Source organism: Salarias fasciatus, chromosome 5 (assembly GCF_902148845.1).
Source record: "Salarias fasciatus chromosome 5, fSalaFa1.1, whole genome shotgun sequence".
Lineage (NCBI taxonomy): Eukaryota > Metazoa > Chordata > Actinopteri > Blenniiformes > Blenniidae > Salarias > Salarias fasciatus.
Window position 1 is genome coordinate 2,140,776 of NC_043749.1, and position 21,563 is coordinate 2,162,338.

At 44.4% G+C, this 21,563-nt stretch overlaps 1 protein-coding gene and 1 non-coding gene across 4 annotated transcripts in view; both read right to left on the minus strand.

Moving 5' to 3' along the window:
- cntn4 (contactin 4) overlaps nt 1–21,563 on the minus strand; it is a 200,745-nt gene that overhangs the window by 21,544 nt on the left and 157,638 nt on the right. For all 3 annotated transcript variants that reach the window (XM_030091110.1, XM_030091111.1, XM_030091112.1), the window contains one exon: nt 5,557–5,684. In XM_030091110.1, the coding sequence (XP_029946970.1) occupies nt 5,557–5,684 (128 nt within the window). The remainder of the gene's footprint in view (nt 1–5,556; nt 5,685–21,563) is intronic.
- On the minus strand, nt 9,947–10,019 carry trnak-cuu (transfer RNA lysine (anticodon CUU)). The gene has a single exon. It is a non-coding gene; the product is annotated as a tRNA-Lys (tRNA).

The window sequence follows — 21,563 nt, forward strand, 5'->3', positions numbered from 1 at the left end:
CAGTGTATTTGATCTTGACATAAGCAGCCATGTAGAAGTCTTTGTTCTGCTATGGAGCCAATCTATATGTTTGAGTTTCTTTGCACCACTGCCCTTCAAATCAATGATTCATTATCAGGTTTCAACTGAGCTTAATGATCCATTCGTTTGAATCGAGTCTGGTGAACGCTGTGGCATCCGAAGCATGAAGGGAAGTAGTTCCTCGGCCCCGGGACAGAGGGTCAGAGGTCTACGGGCTTTAAATGATCTAACATCATACAGGAACAGAGCAAAACTAGTCATAATCTGGAGTCATTCTGCTTACATGGCCATAAAGTGACTGCCGATGGATGATGCTATCTATTCTCTGACTGTATAACTTCAACCTTTACTGTCTGTCCTGTGCATGTCAATGCCAGGCAATAAAATATAGCCATACTGAAAAAAGAAACTACAACAAATATGTGGACGGACTAACAGTCAAAGTGAGGTACAAAATCAACAATCTAATAATTAAAATTTTATTTCTGAAAAATCAAATACAACACAGTCAATTATCCTCTTCTATAGGTGTAATGACAGTTTTTCATTGTCTCATTTTCAATTATTTCCATCCACAGTGGAGTGAGAGTGAACCAAACAGACCCAAGAACAGAATGTACAATCTGTCTACTTGCAGTTTTAGATGACGGTTTATTTGAAGCTAAATGATGAACATGCCGGGGGAGTTGTAAATCTTGTCTTAGTTGTCTGACAGGTTGAACTTTCACTTCTGGCAATTTTTCCTGGATAATTGTGATTTTGAGCCTCACACTTCATGCCTGTTGCAGCCAGGTATGGAGTAACAGTTGGCCAGTGAAAAGTGAAGTGCAATACGAAGTCAACGCGAGATGATTTCTTCCAAAGATGGCCAGATTTGTGCGGGAACTTCAGTCTGGATTCATATTATCTGCTGGTATGTAGCAGCGAGCCAAGCTTTAGCAGCTTGGCTCTTTAGCAGAGAGCCACCTGAAGTGTTTGGCGTTGGTTCCACTGGAAAAACAAGTTTCCCGAATCAGTCAGAGTCACAGCTACAGCCACACCCGTTGGTCCCTGAAATACAATCATCGATCATCCCCTTCTTTCACTAATGCTGAAATCAGATCGAAAAAAATTGCACAAATAAAACTTTTGTTGTTTATGTCGCAGAACTAGCACAAGCCCGACGCTATCCTTCCTTCACTAATCAGCGGCTCTGCTGATTGATGTCTCGCTGCTGATAGCCGACACGATCATCGTCCTCAGTAAAAACAATGAAATATCTTTTTTGGAAGCACCAGATACCTGGTGTTATTGTGAAGTCCAGAAATAATCAAAACCAATTTCCTTGAGGGTGGAAAACAGAAGCGGACGTGAAAGTTTGGAGCCCGCTGACCATCTGTAACGATCGGCTAATTGCGACGGTCCTTCTCCAGCGCGATCATAATTCAGAGAGCGCGTCTATAATCAAGAGCAATTAATCCGCTAATATCCCCCCAGCGTTGGAATAATGGGGGCATTAACAGGCCTCATCAGTTGCAACTGCTCCTCTGCCGCTTGCGAGGCGGCTTGCTCACAGCAGTGGGGGGGCCGGTGGAGGACTGGGGGGGGGGGGGGGGGGGGGGTGTTGTGGACCCCCAATGCTTTCTGACAGGTACTTTCCCTTCGCCACCGTCGCCAAAGTCAATTTGAATAAACTACTGTCATCTCCCATAAGGGCTGATCCCGACACGCAAATTTCAACCCCCCCCCCCCCACTAAACAGGTTTTCCGATTCTCGGGGAAGCAGCGCATGTAAATTACCCCATCCCATTTCGCACGACGGTATCGATTGTGACAGCGAGGGAGGGGATCATATATGGGAACATTTGTACGTCGGGCGGCAGAAAAACAGCTTTAACGTCCGATGATGGAACGGAAACGAGTGAGCGGGGGAGTCAAATGAAGAACCTGTTTCCTTTCAGAGCGAGTCATAAGTGGAAAGCAGAGATGATGCTGGAAAGACATACGGCAGCGTGTTTCCTGGGAGCTTGACTGGAAAACCACATAATGACAATCAAGCTGAAGCTACGGCGAGCACGCCGGGTCACACCTACCCAACCCCCCCTCCGGTAACGCTGGTAGGCCTGAGGAGGGGGCGTGGCTACTAGGAAAGCACCAATACCAGTTAGGAGTAACAGTGAACAGGAGTTTATGGCATTTATTATTCCTTCGCATTCATACTTCAAAAAAGTGGAACGGTTGCATCCCTACCATTCTCTTCAGTGATGAATGGAGAAATATGTCGGGGAGAATTCACTTCCTCTCATATGTCAGCTTCCCATTTCACAGCAATTAACACATGCACGCGCTCAAACGCAAACATATTTTATGTTGTTAATTTCCCGGCTTCATTTATGCAAGTTTTTTTTTTTATTTTTTTTATTTATAGAGACTTCAACGCGAGGCATCAGCATAAATCATCAGTAAGGTGCACTCGCAGCTCTCCCCACGTCCCCCACTGCTTCCAACATTCATTATACATGAAATCTGTCTTTTATAATTCAGCAGAAAAAGGAAACATGTCTTGATAGTGATTTACAGGAGACATAGCCGGTCCAGAGTTATTTAAAATTCCATTATGTGATGTGTTTTCTGGTGAAAAGGGAATTACCGTATAGATAGAGTGTAGGATATTCCTCTTGCTGTTACTCACGTTGGCATAAATCAATGTTTTTTTCTTTTTCTTTTTTAAGTATTCAATCCAGCACGACTCTGCTGGGGTGAGAAAGTCAATTAGTCCCAGCTTCTATAGCTACTGGGAAAATGAGAGAAGAGACTTGTGTTGACACTGCATTTCAAAGGATTTAACCGATTGCTAACTTGTAGAAGAAAGACAATTAAATGGCCTGAACCTTCCAGCAGAAACCACAAACTGTATGCGAGAAGAAGAAGGAGGAGGAGGAGGAGGAGGCGAAGCAGCAGAGTCTTTTAACGCTTTATGAAGAAGTGGTTTCTTTTCAGAGACTGCTGAGAAGACGGCGTTTCTCAATCATACAGGCTGAGGTACTGGAAGGATTCTGCCACTGCTTTATTAGACTCTCTCTCTGTCTCTCTGTTTTCCAGTCATGCAGTTCATTCTCAGACAGGTGAAAGGTTTTATAGCGACCGGCGTGGTTACACTGAAGCGTATTTTCTCTCCCTGCTGTGGAATGAAAAGGTGTGAGTGAATTTGCGGGGCACGAACTTGCCCACAGGCTTCGCCTTAACATCTTCCAATATGCCGCTTGTAGTGTGACTGGAGGAATTCAACGGCGGCCGTTGTAAAATATTTGATGAGGAAAAACTCCTGTTATCTGTTAAAATATACAACCCGAACCCCAGAAAAAAGTTTGAGGTGCTTCTGCAACTTTTTTTGCTGTTGTTGTTTTTTTTTTTTTTAAAGCACACCTTGGTTATTTAAGCCTGGGGAAGCTAATCTGTTCTCTGTTACTGAAATACATTTACACTTCCACTCCAGGTGTCGTCCCTGCAGCTTCTGATGCTAATGATCCGAGGCAATCACTCTCCCCTTCAGTCTCTACTGGAAAAGTTACTTGTGACTTTCTAGTTAACAGTAGAGAAAAACTGAAAGGGCTGTAAGCTGCACTGATCTGCGTCTGGCTGCCATCTTCGTTTGGAACGTTGCAAGGTGAGAGGTTCATCTGTTCACAGCTGTTCTACAGACATCAAGAGCAGAAAACACTTTACTCACAGAGTAGCACTTTGCTGACAACATATTTGTCCTTTAACGTGAATGAAGGGGACTAAACATTAGCCAGGAATCAGCACTACATTATACAGCTTTAGCTTCAGTCAAAGGCCCCAACTACACGACCTTTTTAGGTGAAAACGGAAAACTTTACGTATGTTTGGATGACCGAGGGTGGTCAGAGCCACTAAATATTAAATTTTTCTAAAGCGACTCTCGACAGCTTAAACAGTTAAAGGTGCATTAAGGAGTTTTACAACCTTAAAAATACTTATTTTCCACCATAAATATGTTACACATTTTTAATGATGTGTACAATGTGCCCTGACATATTCATTACAAGTACCTCTAACAGCGCTAAATTGTCACTTGAAAGCTGCAGTGCCGGTCCGGCACCAGCATTTTTTTGGGGGAGAATTTGAAAGGAATGACGTAATGCGCGCTCCCACTGACCTGATTTCCTTAAGTTTCGATTTGTCCGCCATTACTCCGCCAGATGCTTAGTGAGCAACAACTGAGCAGGATCTTCCAGAAAGTAAGAAAAGACCGGCTTCTAGCACTGCCACAACTCCACACAGACTCCACCAGGTAAAAGAAACTTACATTTTACTTGAGCGCTTCTAAACGAGCGAAGACGGAGTCCCCCTCTTCCGTGCACGGGAGCCACAGGCACGAGTTTTTCACTAAGCTGCATTACGCCCAAGAACTTAAACAGGTAAAACAGCTAAAAAGGCTTGAATATTAAATTATTGTTCAATAATAATAAAATGGCTAAGTTAGCCAAATCAGTAAAGATAAAAAAAAAATGCTGAAATATCTAAGATACCTGTAGCAGACGTGTAAACAATCCACTCTCCTACTTTGTTTACCTTCTGATTGACATTTACAGCCCGAAGCAGCTCAGTGTAACATCGCTTAATATTCCAATCCGATATGAAATGTACATACTTTTAAAATTCAATAAAATGTCCCTGCTTGAGCAGTCGATATGTCACATGGCTTGAACTGTTCTGACTTGTATTTAAATGAGTTGCACATTATTGCCTCCTTTCTGGAATTGGACATGTAAATCTGTGCTAAGAGCTTTTGAAATACGAGACCAGAACTTTGTTCCCCGAGGCCGATACACTGCGGATCGATAATTCTATAAATCTCCCAAAGCCTGACGGGGAAGGTCGCGGCAGAACAAATCACAATAACACAAATGAACCGGGCCAACAGAAAGGGGGTCGCGGCGAGGGTATAGTTCACCGAATATGTCAGCGAGCCCCAGAGGAAGGTGAGGAGGTGTGAAGACTATCCCCCGGTGGAAACAGGACGGAGGAACTGCAGCATGTGCAGGATACAGGCAGTCCGTGTGGCGCACTTTGTACCCAGCTCGCATCCATTTTTAATGAAGTATAATAAGTCACAGCAGCGGGGCAGGAATCCAATCCCCAGCCCAGATGATCCAACAACACCAGGACTTTGACTTGTACAGGAAGCCACCCCGGCGGCTTTCAACATCTCTGTAAACACACGGCGTAACCCAGGTGCTTCTGTCTCCATTAATGACAACAGAGTGGAAAAAAAAAAAAAAAAGTCTACTCGTGTGACTATGAGAGGAGATGTGTCAGAACCGGTCTTCCTTTATTGATGGAATCCAACACTCCAGGTTAGCTTTTCAAGCAGCAGAATGAAATATCAAACAGCTCTGCATGCTGCCACAGCGCAAAAAATGTATTAGAAAAGGTGTATTCAGGGCTTTACTGGTCAAGAGCACCTGCTGGCTGAGTTCTATAAAGAAAGAAGGAGACGGTGATGAAATGTGAGGAGGAAACAGGAAATACCTTTAATGGTGATGCTTCCTGAGCTGCTCGCCATGCCGAACTGGTTCCTGGCCATACAGGTGTAGACGCCCGCGTCCGACTTGGTGGCGTTCCAGATCCGAAGGTTACCATTCTCCAGAATGGCCACCCTGTGGTCAGAAGGGAAACGGACATTTAGATCACTGACTCGGGTTCAACAGTTCATCTGCAGCCTGCGGCTCAGGAGCCACATGTGGCTCTTTAAAATGGTTCTATGTTGCAGCAGGAGGAAAAAAAAGTCTGTAAATTCCAGTGTATTTCCTTTGGAAAAACTCCAGCTTAGGTCTATGAAAGTATGTCTGATGATCTCTGATTTGTCAAAACATTACAAAAACAGTGTATCCTTCTCGTTTTCTGTGATGGAAGCAAATCTAATTCAAAAGACCAGACAAAGACCAAGGGGAACCTGGACCTTAGGTTGAGAACCACTGAGATCACTGACTAATCCAGAGCAAAGAGAGTTTCTCAGGGCCTCTAATTAACTTATGCTCCTTCACGGATGACAACGATGGCAAATCGCACCGTATTTCCGGGGCTGATTAATTCTGCGTGTGACTTTAAGATATGTGGGACAACAGTGTTTTCATGCCCTTTATACAATGACCACGAGAACTTCAAGAAAAAAAAAAGGTCGAAGAGGCCTTAACAAAAGTTGACATTTTCTAAATAACAAGCAAAAAATGCAAATTGTGCCCTTGAAAGCAAAGTACTGTGGGAAATCAAGGGTGCAGCGCCTCATCAAAGCCGGCTGAATTCTAATGATGTGGAATGCTCTGCTGATTCTGCAAACTGGAAATGTAAAACGCCTGATTGTGAGCCAGAAAAAGATGATGTGAGGCTGCTCAAAGGTTTCTGTTTGTCCACTGCACCATTCCAAGGAGTCAAAGGAAACTGAGTCATGGGCTGATCCGTACGCGACATGAAGATGGAGGCCATTACAGATCAATTCAAGAGAACGCTGCAGGTGTTTGTGGTGGAACTTTGCTTTGCCTTCGAGTGCCCTGGTTCTGTTTTTAGTGAGTTTTGGGCCTCCTTCACATGACAACAAGAGGGAACAATTGGAGAACAAGAATTTGTATGGAGAGTTGGAATGTTAATATGTGTGACTGCCAACTCTAAAACTACAAAGTCCAGGAGCATATGGACCAGGACCAGGACCAGGACCAGGACCAGGACCAGGACCAGGACCAGGATCAGGACAATATGGACGGGAAGTGATGACACTCTGAAGGAAAACGTTGTAAGCTAATTGTTGGGGTCATACAGCACCATATATTTAACATTTTTTTTCAGTCATAAAGATCTTATCAGTTATTGTAAGTGTATTGGTTGGTCAATTTATCTGTGTTATGGCTAATTTTGTGACTGCTATCAGATACGTTAAAGAAGCCATAAGACAGAAATTTACTTAAAATGATTAAGATCATCCCCATTTATTGATTTTTTTATTGAAACATTCTCTTTAAACAATCTGTTCTGTCCATCAACAATGTCTTCGTCCATTTTTTCCTTTCAAACTGATAGGTACGGGCCAGAACAATTTCAGTGGGCGGGGCTCGGCATTCACTACTTCCTGGTTCCAAAGCCAATCATGCATGAGTTCCCAATTTTGCCAGAGAAGCTCGCAGCACTCCATATTTTAAGTCTGCTCTGCCAGCCGTGCGCAGTGCGCCACCAGCTGTGTTATGACACCTCTAAACTGTATAAATTCACCGAAACCAGCAACCTGTGCGACACTCTCCGAATGGGAGGAGGGGGAGGGAAGAACGTTGTGTGACATTTTTGCACCTTTAACCCAAGTGTTTTGGCTTCATGATCACAAAGTTTTGCTGTTAGTTCATCCTTGAGTCTTGAGCAGATAATTGCTTTGCCATGTTCTCTTTGCTAACTTTGTTTTCCTGCCGTCAAGTGCAGTTTAATGGGCTGTTAAAAAAGAAGAAAAAAAAACACAGCCTTCCATTGAAGGCAGCTGCCGGTTGTCTGAAAACTGCAGTATGGGCGTATTGAGACCGAGCTGAGAAAGTCAAGGTTTGGGCCAAGAATCAAAACACTGAGCTGAAATTTGCAATTTAAGCTCCATAAAAATCACTTGAGGCAGACGGCAGCCAGAGACTTCTTTGTTGGAGTCTTCTTTCTGTTAGAACTGTTTTTCTTCTGGGCTGTTGCTCATGGGGGGAGTGTTGGATTGTCATATTGTTTGTTCTCCTCCATGATGCTCTGTGAGGTCTCAACCTTACCATGAGAAGTTAATCATGTGGGTTTACACAGTGGAGTTAAACCAGCAACACCATGCTCGTGTGGAAATATGAGCACGTGTGTCTAATGTGTAAGCTGAGGACTGAGGATTGAGGTGACAAGCATGTACTGTACATGGTGGCTGTCGTCATGGTGTTGCAGTCAAGACCATTTAACGCAAGACCGAGTCAAGACCAAGAACAGAGCATCCCAAGACCAAGACTTCAAGAAGACCAAGACCTTACCAGGCAGCAGCAAATTTACATTTATTGCTACATAAACACACACAAAAATACTGAAAACGGGTACCGTTGAGTATCAGTACCGATTCCCAGGTACTGGGATTTGGTACCACATCGGTTCAAATGTGAAGCGTACCCAGCCCCAGTGGGGACGGGAATAAAGTAGAAATTCAAGAACACCGACCAAGTGTTGCATTATTTTAAACTCAGCTTTAACCTTTCCAGGTTGGATGTTTGAGCATTTTCTACTTCACCTGTTAGCATCTATCGCCTTGCAGAATCAATTAGCAACGCGACCGAGCAACAAATGTATTTAAATCAGCACTTCTGAAGTTATCGGTGCTCATGGATTGCGGCAGAGCTCAAATGCAGGGGAGTTTGAAAGCCGCAGCAGATGTGACACACGACACACCGGCAGTTCATCCGCTTTCATTGTTACTACCCGAGTGGAGTTCTCTCTGGGTTGCATTTATGTGCACGTGCTCGTGAAATGCGACAGATCCACCGTGGTGCGCTTTGACGTTATCCCCTGCTGCTTTTTTTTTTTTTTTTTTTTCCCTCCCAAGCGGTGAAAGTGATAAGAAAGTGCACAGACGGTTAGTGGAAGTGAAAGTGAAGCCACATGATGCTGCTGAGTGCAGACTTCTTGCTTCGTATCAGCACGGGAAGAGAAAGTGCTGAACTCGGAGGAAGCCGGCGACGACCATCAGTTAGGCGAGGGCATGTCGCGGCGTGGGAAGGCACGCTGTTAATGACATCAGACCTGCGGGCTGATAAATTTGCAAGAAAATGGCCCATTAAATGGCACCACAGGCCTCGGACCTGCCTGGCAGTGGCAGCGGAGTAAGCACAATTAAAAACACGGCGACGCGTTAATCACAACGTGTCGCCGGCCGTCCGTGTTTATTGCAATGCTGCTTTGATGACTCAGGTAAGACCACGGCGGCCAGTTATCACCACATCAATTCACTAGTGAGACGTTTGCTAGTTTAGACCTACTATTTTTCCAAGAACGAGCCTTGACCTCATTCAATTCTGCCAAATCGAGGCTTGCAGCGATAGTTCAACATAACTGAGTTCCCTGCATTTGTGCACCGATGCGCTGTGTGTTTCCACAATCTCCTTTTCCTCGGGGACAATAGAGCCGTCATGTGACTCGTGGAACACAAAAAAAAAAAAAAACTGCTCTGTGGAGAGCAAATGCTGCATGCAAACACAAAGAGAGGTAAATCCTCCAGAGCCCTCCTGAAGAGCGGAGGCCGATCTCGACCGTTCGCTGCACCGTGCGCTTTTTTCCCCTTTCTTTCCTGTGGCTTCACACAAAGACCGTGGAGCCACTTTTATGTCCTAGAAATAAAAAGAGCCGACCGGCTGTCTGCGTAAGTGTTTGTCACATCAGCTTGAAGCTAATAGAGGAGCAGATGAGGTCAGATGCAGCGAGAAGTCGACTGAGGCGCAGCAGGAGGAGACAGCAGGGTTGTGATCAGCACGTTTTAGCTCCTGCACACACTGTCTGCACGACATGCCATCATGGTCTCAGCTTCCACAAACTGAGCCCACCTCCATGATCCGAGCAAGATAACACAGCAAACCAGAAATGTCAGGGTGAACTAGCATCAAGCCAGTTATGCTTGTGTGAAGTTCTGACCACTCCAGTAGTGGTAATTGTGCTGTTTGTAGAGAAAATTCTTGTAATGCTGCTCTTGAGCATCACCTGCTGCTTTCCGTCAGTCCAGAGGTTGATAATTCACTGGCAGGTGTTGGTTGAGAAGGCTGAGTGACTTTCTGGTGTAGGATTTCAGGACTGACGGTGCTCAACGCCAAGCCGAAGTAACCAAACAGGATGTTCACATTCCGTTCTTGCTGAGTCGAGGTGCTGCCTGCATAAAGGTATGCGCCCAACGTGGGGCTCGAACCCACGACCCTGAGATTAAGAGTCTCATGCTCTACCGACTGAGCTAGCCGGGCTACAAGAGTGAGGTTTTTGTCGCGATTTCTGGAATCCCAGGCGTGCTAATTGCGACATTGTCGTCTGTTCCCTTTGCCGTTGAAGCTGCTGACTGAATGTTGGATTGTCCAAAATACTTAGACAGATTTAGAATGTAGATTTACCCAGAATGGCAATCCAGCTTGATCTGTATGAATGTTTGTGTACTCATATGAATGAGTGATTTCATGAAGAAACAACCAACAGCACCAACTTGTTGCCTGTCATGCTCACTACATCCTTTTTAGCATTTCTGCCAATTTACATGTAAACAAACTTCCTTTGAAACTTTTGTGAAACAGCACAAAAGCAATGCCTTTTTATCTGAAATGTTGCCGTGAAAGCAGAGTAAAACATATTCTACAGTCTCAAGCATCGCCAGAGGAGACGTTTCCCACCAGGAAGAAGAAGAGGAGGAGGAGGGACAGGGGGCAGGTATCAATAATTCACAGGTGAGACCAAATCAGGAGTGGCCCTGCTTTCATCCCAGCCTCACACAGGTTTAATGGACGCGGCTGTAATTCTCCTGAAAGGAGGCGATTATTTTGAACACAGCGAGAGGCCCTCATGCACTCGTGTAATCCTGAATAAACACAGGTGTGTGTTTTGGGCCGGATCAAGCCTCGAGAGGACCCCCGTTCCCCCCACTCCTTCCTCCTCCTCCTCCTCGCTCTGTGACAAGATGAAAGAGACAAATAACATCAGTCACAGAGGAGCCGTCGTGGAGCACTGTGAAGTGGAAATGGCGAGGAGAAGGGGAAAAAAAGCTTTTTTTGTGATTTCCTTTACAGTCTCTTTGAGACGCTGCCAACACACAGACGATGGCTTTTGTAAGCTACCCCGCCATGGAAAAAGAAGCCACTTGGATACCTTGTTTTGATGTTTCTTTGATCAGTTTGATAAGAGAAAACGGTCACAATAAAATAATGAACGAACGAGAAGGAAAAAGGGGGGAAAAACAGTTCTAGGCCTTGTTTAGACGACAGTCTTTTCTAGTGGGAAAGGAAAATCTTCGTAGCGTTTTTGATAACGGTTTCCAAGATGCAACTTCCTGAAAATGCTGCTACTGTACAAGCGCTCAAACAGTTCTCCTGCACATGAGACATGACTCCCAGTCCAAATTCTCCTGGAATTGAAGAGTTCTACAGTGAAGAGTCGCCATATTAGCAATCCAACTTGTTCCAGAGGTCTGTAATCTCTATGACCAAAACAGCTGTTTTCACAATTTTCCAATGAATTCAATTTGTCACAAGTTATGCTAATTATCTGAAATTAAGACACCGAAAAATAACATTTCCTTAATTAAGTGTCACAAGAACAATTCAAATACATTTTATTACATTAGCTGCTGTGGTCATTTTAAATTTATTTCTTTTCCATGGATTTTGCCACTTTTTATATACCTTGGGTATTTTAGCCTCTTTAACTATTTTGCAGTTTGCTGCTGCTGTAGATTTCCAAATGGTTACAACAGCTTTAGCTGTACTAGCAATTTCCTTCTTTATTTTCCTTTTTGTCTTCTTTTTCCTATATTTTTCTTCCTTTGATTTCTTTGCTGTTCTTTCATTGTAATTTTTGTCTTGTTTGTTCTTTTTCTTCCTTTCTTTTCCTCAAAGCTGTGACTGGCTTAGCTGTTTATCTATCTGCTTTTAGCCTGAAGATCACAACATTTTTAAAGATCAGTATCAGTAGATAAGATCAAAATGAAAACAAATGTACAAAAATATATATTAACAAAACCCTCTAGTGGCCTGGCTTCATTTTCAGCGTTTCTGCCACCGTCGTGTAAACGGACATAATTTTAAAAACGTAGCCATGCAAGCGTGAAACTTTTCTAAATTAAAAATAAACAATGACGCTCTTTGATTTGAAACGTTGTTGTGTAAGCGAGGCCTTCGAAACCAAGTTAACTTTTTAAAAAACACACTAAAGCTGTCACCGCTGTCGATGAATCTCTCGTAAAGTCCGACCGTTCCAACGGGACCGGCGTCGGATGCTTGACAGGACGTCTCGGATGATTGGCGGCACGACTGCAGGGATAGGAACCCATCCCACCCAACCGTCCGCCCTCCCCCAGCTCCACTCTACTTAATTAACGGGGTAAATAAAGAGCCGGGCTTGTGAAAATGGGGGTTAAGATTCTATCAGTGGGATTACTCATCCGTGAGAGCACAGGAAGCGCGATCGGCGTGGTTTCACCGAATAATTAGTCCCAGCTACGCTCTTTTGTACACAAAGATTATTGCCTCTGTCCGTGCACACAAACACACACACACACACACACACACACACACACACACACACACACACACACACACACACACACACACACACACACACACTGCTCGGCACATTAGCTTCCAAAAAGCAGTTCACCAGGAAGAAAAGAGGCTGTGGAGGGGCAGTGTGTGATACAGTGTTAGCCGCCGTGCTAAGCTCTCAGATAAGGCGTCGACCTACCTGCGGGGCCGCGCTTCTAATCATAATTGTATCAGAACGCGTGGCGTTGCTAACGGCGCCTGCGGGCGAGGACGGGGGAGGGGACGAGGAGAGGTCACCGTATCATCTGAGCCGGGACAAAGGGGGCGGGACCGAACTTCAGGTGTTTGATCTATGCTCCGGTCCGCCTTTGTGGAGGGGAGAGAGGAGGAAGGCGGTGTGAGATAAATTGAAAGGCTGTCTGTGCCGAGGTTCCCCGCAGTGCGTGCCGCGCTGCCGAGAAACGGCCTTGTCAGCGGCTTAAATCAGGCCGATCCAGCACAGGACGGCGCAGAACGCCAGCTCCGCCGTCTTTTTCCCGTTGTTTTGTAGAACAATCAGCGTCAAGGTTAACGCTCCATCAGAAAGCACAATGTTCCCTTCTTTTACATTTTGAGGTTCCCGTCTTGTTGTTTTTTCACCTCGTCAACAAAGCTGTGGGGGCTGACGCAGGATAAAACACACAACACCTGGGCCTTCACCTGTGACAACTCTTCAATACAGGTGTAATTGGTATCGATCCTCTGGGCTGCAGCTGGACCTGGACCAGCGACTCTCACCTTGTCGCACGGATGATTAGTCGCAGCGATGATCAGAGCATCACATCACGGACGCCAGATGATTAACGCCGAGGGGGGGCGTGAAGAGGTGAGTGAAAGGAGGAGGACTGGTACGATACGAACGAGTCAGCAAACTGAACCTTTTGCGAGTTTAACTTCAAGCTAACTATTCACTCTTTCAGAGGTGTCAGACTAATTTTAGTTCAGAGGCCGCATGCAGCACACTTTTACAAGTTTACAAGTAGTCTCTTTTCTTCTGTTCAGGCCAGTCGGCTTGCTTTCTGACATGACTTTCTGACATGTTTCGACAGTGTTTCCATGTCTTCAACAGAAATGTCTTCTGGTGTGGATGACATGGACAGAAGAAAAGAGAATGCTTTTTCAATTAAAGCATTGACTCATAATGTTCTATTAAGCCATAACGCCAGCCAGTGAAGCGCCAGTAAAACCGAGCTGCCTCGCTGTTAACAAAGTAGCATCAGAATCAAAGACGCGCCGTGAAGGTAAATCTGAACACCCAGGCAAGCTGATGCCTGCGAATTGCTGCTCTTTGAAGGACTTGCTTTTTTTGGACATTTCGTGCCAGGGAGCATTGTTAAAATGGGCTTTATTTGATTGCACAGATGGGGGCTTAGCTGTTATAATACTACTCTGCCATTTTACTGGCCCACTCAAAGCTAAAATAGGCTGTATTTGGCCCCTTGACCTGAAAAGACTTTAAAACCTCTGAAAAAATAAGGTGCAGAAACTAAAACAAGAAAGTTTTGCTTGAAAATCCAGCAGCGCTCAGTCTGATTACATTAGAGCATCTGATAGCCTGAGAAAGCACACTTCACTCCCCCTCTGTGTTCAGTTATTATGCAGCTCAATCACACTCTGCCCTGCCAGTTTTTCAACTGTGAGAAAGCGCTGCGCCTCACACGTTATTACTGTCAATCGCGTGGAAAAGGCCCGTGTGGCAGGGATCTTTCGGAGGTGTCACTCAAAAGCTAAACAACAGTGTAACAGGTGCCGTTGTGGCCAGCGGCGCCGTGGAGAGGGTGACGGCGGGCGGTCGACACAAAGTCAGCGCTCCTCCTCTGAACTTTGTTCCGGTGGGGAGAAGAGGACTGTGGCGAGAGCGTTCGGCCCCGTTGACCCAACATGTCACAGGAAAACTGTTTTTTGTGCTTTTATGTGAGAAACATTCAGAAGCAAATGCGATGTTTTCGACAATCGATTGTTTGCGAGCTTTCGTATTCATCATGATTTTGACCTTCTCAGAGAGCAGATGGGTAATCTTTACGATATCTGCTGTGTGTGATTGATTAGAGTTTACCGAAGCACGACTCGCTACACCGCTGTCCATACAGCTGGACAACCAAACAAGTTGGGCAAGCTGGAGGTGGAAGGAAGAAGAAAAACTTTGTGGGAATCTGAAATAGAGGGACTTCTTGTTGAGCTGCAGCTCGTTGACACTCCGACCAAACAGCTCCCACACCATGAACTCAAGATTCTGACATTGATTATTGTGATTTGTCCAACAATATGCCATCAGGTTTATGAAGGACACTTCCAAATCAATAGATTGGCAAAATCTAGAAATACAAAAGTTCTTGTTCCTGATTTTATAAACACGCACAGCTATTTACAACAAATGTACTTGTTGTGAGGTGTTTTAAAAAGGTTCCAACACTGAACAACTGAAGTGTTGCACTCAGCTGGTTATCCAAGATGAACTATTTTAGTGTCCCAGAACTAAATACAGAGGATATAAACTTTTCTGAGCACTATGAACAGGTTTTAGAGAAAATATTCAAGGAAGGCCTTTCCTATTGAACCGGGATGACGCTTAAACTACATTCTGAACATACTTCAAAAGCACAGCTGCTGCAGAGTGAAAGAGCGAGCGACCTGCAGCCCTGAAATGTCACAAATATTTGACAAATTATGCAGCATGAATAGAAGATGAGACCCTGAACTGTTGATCAGCAGAAGTCAATCAAGAGAAACATTGAAATTTTCACCTTTTAAACTTTAACAACAGGACAAGTGACTTTCCAAACATCTGTTTTTACAAGTTCACAAGCTAAACTAAAACCCTATTCAACTTCTAAAGTGGTAAACAATTTCACTTTTTGTGTTGTTTCAGGTGTGAAGGTTATATTTACAAAATCACTTAAGAGTAGCAGACAGACAGAACTCAACACTGAGAACCGAGCTGAGATATTGACGCAGCCATGCAGCAAGCCAGCATTCGCAACAAAATATACGACTTGAGATGTGTCACACATGGATTTCACTGATGGAGTCATCTGACGGCTTCATTAGTCAGAGTGCTTTATATTCTCACAGTCATCCCTGATGGGGATTTCAGCCACGCGAGGTGTTCAACCTCCCAGGAACCATGTGGGGTTCAGTGACATCCGCACACTTTCACACACACTGTATTAGTGTAAAAGATGGAAGCACAACGATTTGAATTGCTAAACTATCTTCTTCCCCAAACAAATCTCATCTGAAATAATTAAAGATGCAACAAAGATGCCCATGAATGTCCAAAAATACTAATACATTTGATCAAATTTGGCAATTTAAATACTAAACCAAAAAAAAAAATGGATCTGTAAAATAATTCCTTAAAATGACTGTGTTTTATTTGGCGCTGTAAAAATAAAATTGAATTAAATTGAAATTAATCAAAATCCAGATAGTGCCCCTTAATTATCTTTTTTTAACCCCCCCCCCCCAAAAAAAAAAAAAAAAAAGTTGAATCAATAAGCATATCTGGTCTCTTTTTGACAATAAAAGGAGGTGAAAGAGCACAAGATTAAAGGTTGTACCTCAAGGCATAGTGAAAAAGACACACACACACACACACACACACACACACACACACACACACACAGAGCACAGTGAAGTGTCTGAGGACCTCAGCGTAAATGAATCCTTTCAGAATAAATGCTGTGGTAAAAAAAAGTGTGCATTTTTAATAGGAAGGTGTCTTAATGAAGCAGGCTGATTGAGAACGTCTTAATTCCCGCCTGTGGAACGCCACGTGATTGTTTCGGTAATTGCATTGCGAGGAGAGGGAGTTTATTGGCCCGCAGCCCACACGGAGGAGGGGTTTCGGGGGAGGTGGGAGGGATGCGGGTGGGGTGGGGGTGTGGGGGGGGTTGGTACCTCCACAGGATTCCTTTAATCACAAATTGCTCTCCTGGTTTATAAGCCCTCCCCATCCTCTCCTCTCCTTCCAGAGATATTCATCTCCACTCGTGTGCTGCTGAGGTATCCCTTCAGGAATAAAGAGCACACACATGTTCCACAGGAAATTGTCAGAGGAACCAAGATGGATTACTCATGCTGCGCTGGCGGATTCTCACTTTGAAAAATGATATCAGCCACAGCTCTTCCAGATAAAAATAATCCCGGCGAGCAGCGCGGCCGACGCAGGTAAAGAGGGCTCCGACCTAATCTCGGCAAACATCTCCCACTTCGCTGTATCGCATGGTCTGAGATTTATTTGAGTTTAGTCTAAAGTCAGCACTGCACTTTTAACAATCTCTACAATCATTTTGCTTCATAAAAAAAAAAAAAAATCAACCAATTTAGCAAATGTTCACTTGGCGTGATTGAGGAGGAAGCGCGTGCGGCCTCACATGATGCGAGCTCTAATGACTTCGAGGGGATATTGTTCCTGTGAGTGATAAAGTGCGGGGTTTGACGTGTGGCCAAGCAATAGCTGGGAGGTAAATTGATCCACAAATCATTGTGATGTTCTCCGAGAGCAACGGCACGATCAATTAATGCTGGCGATGGAGACCGGCAGGCAGAAGTCAAAGCCCATCGAGGGGGAGTCCATCAAGCGGAAACCTAAACTGTTTGAAGTTTCAGTCGTGACAAATCCGTCTCCCTTCTGATATACATTATATCCCCCCCCCATCAGTCCTTCACCAGGTGGCTTTTTGCATGTACTTATTTTCACTTGTCTACCGGCATTACTTTCATTAACGGTTGAATAGAAAACACTTATGAATCATGTTTTAACCTCAGTGACATGAAAACACTCATTCACAGTAGCAGTGACACATCTGCCACACACGGTTCTCCACCATCATTTTCATTTTCTTCACAATCACGAGCTCCACGCTGGAATGTATTAGTTCTCAGAGATATTTCAAGTTTTCAGAGCTTTTCTTCGGATTTAACTTTCCCGAGTTTCCTCTTTCTCTCCGTCTGAACCTTTGCCCCCGGCTGCCCGGAGAGTCGCTGCATTGCAGATGAATATGAATCACTGGTTTGATGTATTTGTGGCTCCAAGCAGGGGGGGACGGCGCCGTGCGTTTGACGTGCTGGGATCATCAGATAAATTTGGATTTGATGAGCGAGTAGCCTTTGATCTTCACATCTGCTCTCTGTTATCGAGCAAGGATGAGTTGTGTATTATTTGTCAGTATTAGACACAGTTTGACAGGTTTGTTTTTTTTTTTTCCCTTTAACTCAAACACCGGCGTGAAATTCAGTCAATATTTTCTTGAAGCGCAGACTTGCAAAACATACTGTAAGTACACACCTCAGTGTGCATGTTGAGACTGTACATCTTTACATCTGCTTGTTTGGAAAAGATAAGAAATGCAATATGTGAGGAGTCAGTCTTATCGGCACAATCTTCACTGCCGACTGACTGTCCAGCTCCTGCCAGATCAGGCTGAACGATCACTGCTAAATCCCATCCGAGAACAGTAAATACGCAGCATTACCTTTGGGGGAAAAAAAGCAGCACGCTTTCCATGTTGTATGCATTTCTAATATGAGCTATACCACCATTTTTAGAGGTCGCTTTTTGTTTTAAATACATATTTTTCAAGTTATGCATCAACAAAACAATGCAGTTAGCATGTTGGGCCACTAGTCTGTGCTGCTGTATGTTTTTGTAATTAAACCACACACACATGCACAGAGAACAATAGGCTATAAACATTAAGAAAGGAGCATACTCAGACATTTGTAAGGACAGACCACTGAGTTGAATTGTTATACTGGGTGATTCTCAACCATAAAACTACCACGTCCCAGAAGAACATGAACTCAGAATCATGCAAAAGTTGCATTTTCAGTGGTTCCAGGTACCGTTGTCATGTTAACGGACATCTAAATCATCTAAATCGCAACAAAAGTTTTAGGTAAAACACCAGAGCCGGGGATCACAGAAATATAAAGAAAATGACAGCTTGTGGTTAGAAACTGTCATCATGCACTGACTCTGGTCCTGTACGTAGTTTGTTGTGAGAGTCCTGCTCCAGATTTGGGGATTGTTGTTCGGCTTGAATCAAGTTTTCATTCCCACATGCAGCTTCGACGCTGGACTGTGTTCGCCTACAGGAAGTGTTTGTTTGAAGACGGTGGTGCCCGTCCCACCTGGAATGCTGGAGTCTTTCAAACCCTCATCCATTTTTGAGAACCTTAGCGTTGGAATGTAAGTTAGATTTATTCTGGGTTACATTTCGTATTTCTTTCATCGCTTTTCCTTCGCTGTTCCTGCTCCGTTCAGGTCACAGCAAACGGGGCTCGTCCGGGGAGTTGGGTTGAAACTCGGCCTATATTTGTGTCATTTCTTTGAGGACATTGCCATTGTAAAGAAGATCAAATATTGAATATACCGACTGTTTGATGGATCAAACAACAAAAAAAACCAAACAGTTTTCATCTGTGTCCCTTAAATTTTGCGTGTTTTGAAAGTTGTCTGGTGGTTGTGTCATATTTCAGTATTAGAATTGCTGTTCTGAGGGGAGAAGACGAGGTTACAGAGGTAATAAACCTGATGGGTGTGCATCTGGCTTTGTACTTTTACAGTTTTATGATTTTATTGTTTAATGCTTCTGTAGAAGTCAAAGTCAAATGTCAGAGGAAATGCACGAGAATTTTTTTAAAAAGCCGTAGAACAGCTGTGCAGGCCTCACAGGAATACTCCTTAAAGCCAGTTTGACCTGTGAGAGCGCCTCCCCCCCAGGTGGGAGATAACACTTCAGGGTTTTATTACTTTATAGCCGGACTCAAGGACAGCCCATCACATATCCAACCAGACTTAAATACTGACACTTCCCTGTATAAACTACAGATTCACACGTCTTCAAGTGAAAATGCAAAACTTTTGCTGCGTTTGTATGCCTGCTGACAGGACCACGGTGCTCAGAGTCACTTCAAAAGCAACTTTAAAAAACAACAGCATCCACTAGTGGCCCAACATGAAAACCACATCGCCTCCAGCGTTTCTGCTGTTTCTGTGTAAATGGGCATCGATTTCAAAACGCGGCTGTGGAAACGTGAAACGAAAACATAAAACAAAATCTCAAACATCTTAATGTTTCCAACAGTAAACCTGGCTTGTATCTGTTTTCTATAAACATAGTATCTTTACATTTATCACTATTAATTCTCCAGTTTTAGTGTATTAAATACTGTCTTTACATTTAGACAAGTAGTTCTTAACATTTGCCTGTGAGAGAACTCCATATGGACCATCTCATTGGTTCACAAGGGAATCATTAATAAATACTGGATAATGTCTTGGACTGTTGCTTGGAGATTCACCATGTTTGTTCCGACATTAATCAAGCTGTGTGAAATACAGACTTCTGGGCCGACTATCACTCCGCAAAATGGACTTTTCAGTACAGAGGATGACATTTTGTGCTTAATGTGTCCAAACCCCGCTCACCACTCGTCATAAAGCAAACAGCACTAAACTCCGAAGCGGTCGCGACCTGGCCGCCTGGCTCACTAATGGTGCCAGTGGTTTCAAAGTCTGGGCAATTTGCTGCGTTGAACTGAAACGCTGCTGGGAAATCGGCCCAAATATCACCCGAAGCTTCCGCCCATACTTCTTATTTTATCACTCGTCACTAATTGAGCTGGGATGTACACTTTGAGCCCACTTTAATTCCCACTTTTTACTCATGCCAGATTATTGACACAGACACCGAGGAGAGCATGAATCAGCGAGCGTGAGAAATCACGACGTCGGTGATGTTCTCTGACTCACTTCATGCCTGCCGCGGTTTCAATCTCATCTGCTAGGTGTGTTCGGGGCTTTTAAGTGGTTTCCGTCAACGCCTGAGCTTGTAGGTGCGGCGCTCGAGGCTTGGAGTATCTCACGATAAAGATTTTCCTGCGCAACCTGGAAGTTGATTAGTCCATTAGTCGACAGAGTAACACTTCCTGAAGGCCGATTGGACTGATTCTATCCGTAGTCGTGACCCCACGGTACGCGCGTCTCTGTTGCATATTCTATATATCCCTCCTGCATCCTCAGAGCGAATAAGCATGGCTGTCACGTATAAGAAGAGATGCCTCGCAGAGTGATCTCCATTTATAGGCCCATCTGCTCCGCCAGACGTACTCCAGAAAGCATCAGTGTCAGGAGAGCACCAAAACCGCCGAAAAAGGCATCGCTCTGAACTTTGCATTAATTTACTTATCACACATCTTTCTTGTCTTTCCGCAACACCTTTGTTCCGTTTCACAGAGATTTTAATAAGAGTCCCGTCAAATGTCTCAGGGCTTAATTTTATGAGGGCTTAGAATTAATAAGTGCTCTATGGAAACAGGTGTATTAATAAAGAGTGTGTCGATTAAATGATGTGTGCGCACGGACGGCTCATCACTGCTATTCCAGTGGAATCACTCTCTGACTGCATGCTGTTACACTTATTAAAAACATTGTTTATCATGTTTGAACGTCGGCTCGCATTTTTTCTCATCAGATCTCTAATTTCCTCATTTGCCTCTAATTGAACATCTGCTTGTGAAGTGGAGTTCTGACTCTCCGCGGAGGTTAGCAGCCAGAGAGAGCCGCGCCAGGCTTGAATACTGAAAGCTCCACGCGGCCCAGGAGGGCTTATTTCATTACCCTGCCTTGAGGAAAAGGTTTACTACCTGACAGGACTGCCACGGACAGCTGACTGGTGCTTTTCATTTCGCCTTTGTACACCTCTGCACTCGGTCTGCCGCTGGTGAGCGCCACGCAAAGTCGTTCCCCCGCATCTCTCCTGAGAATGAAGCGAGGATTAGCGCCTTGCTGATCCTGGCAGCTGCAGACAACACCCGATGCTGTTCGGAGGCGCCTGCTGGTGCACGCGCACACATCCGCACAGCAGATTAAATGTTTTATTTATCCAAACATGTCTCAGAGTCGGAGCTGCTCGGGAGGCGGAAATAATCTCATTGGCTGGGTCTAACCTCAGTGGGCAGAGCCCTGCATTTCTCCGGGAGGGGATGCGAGGAGAAATGCTAGACTGATGAGTAATCAAACTATTACTACATTATTTATTTATGGACTTTCTTCCCAGTTCATCACCACCGCTGCCTTGATCTTTGAAGCGTAATGTGGGCGATGGAATCGGACTTGATCATATCGCTTTTTTAGACATTCTTTAGAATTCTCTGGAGAATTTTTGTTTTTCTCGACACTGACCAATCTTACTTCTAAGATGTGATCCAGCTTGGGAG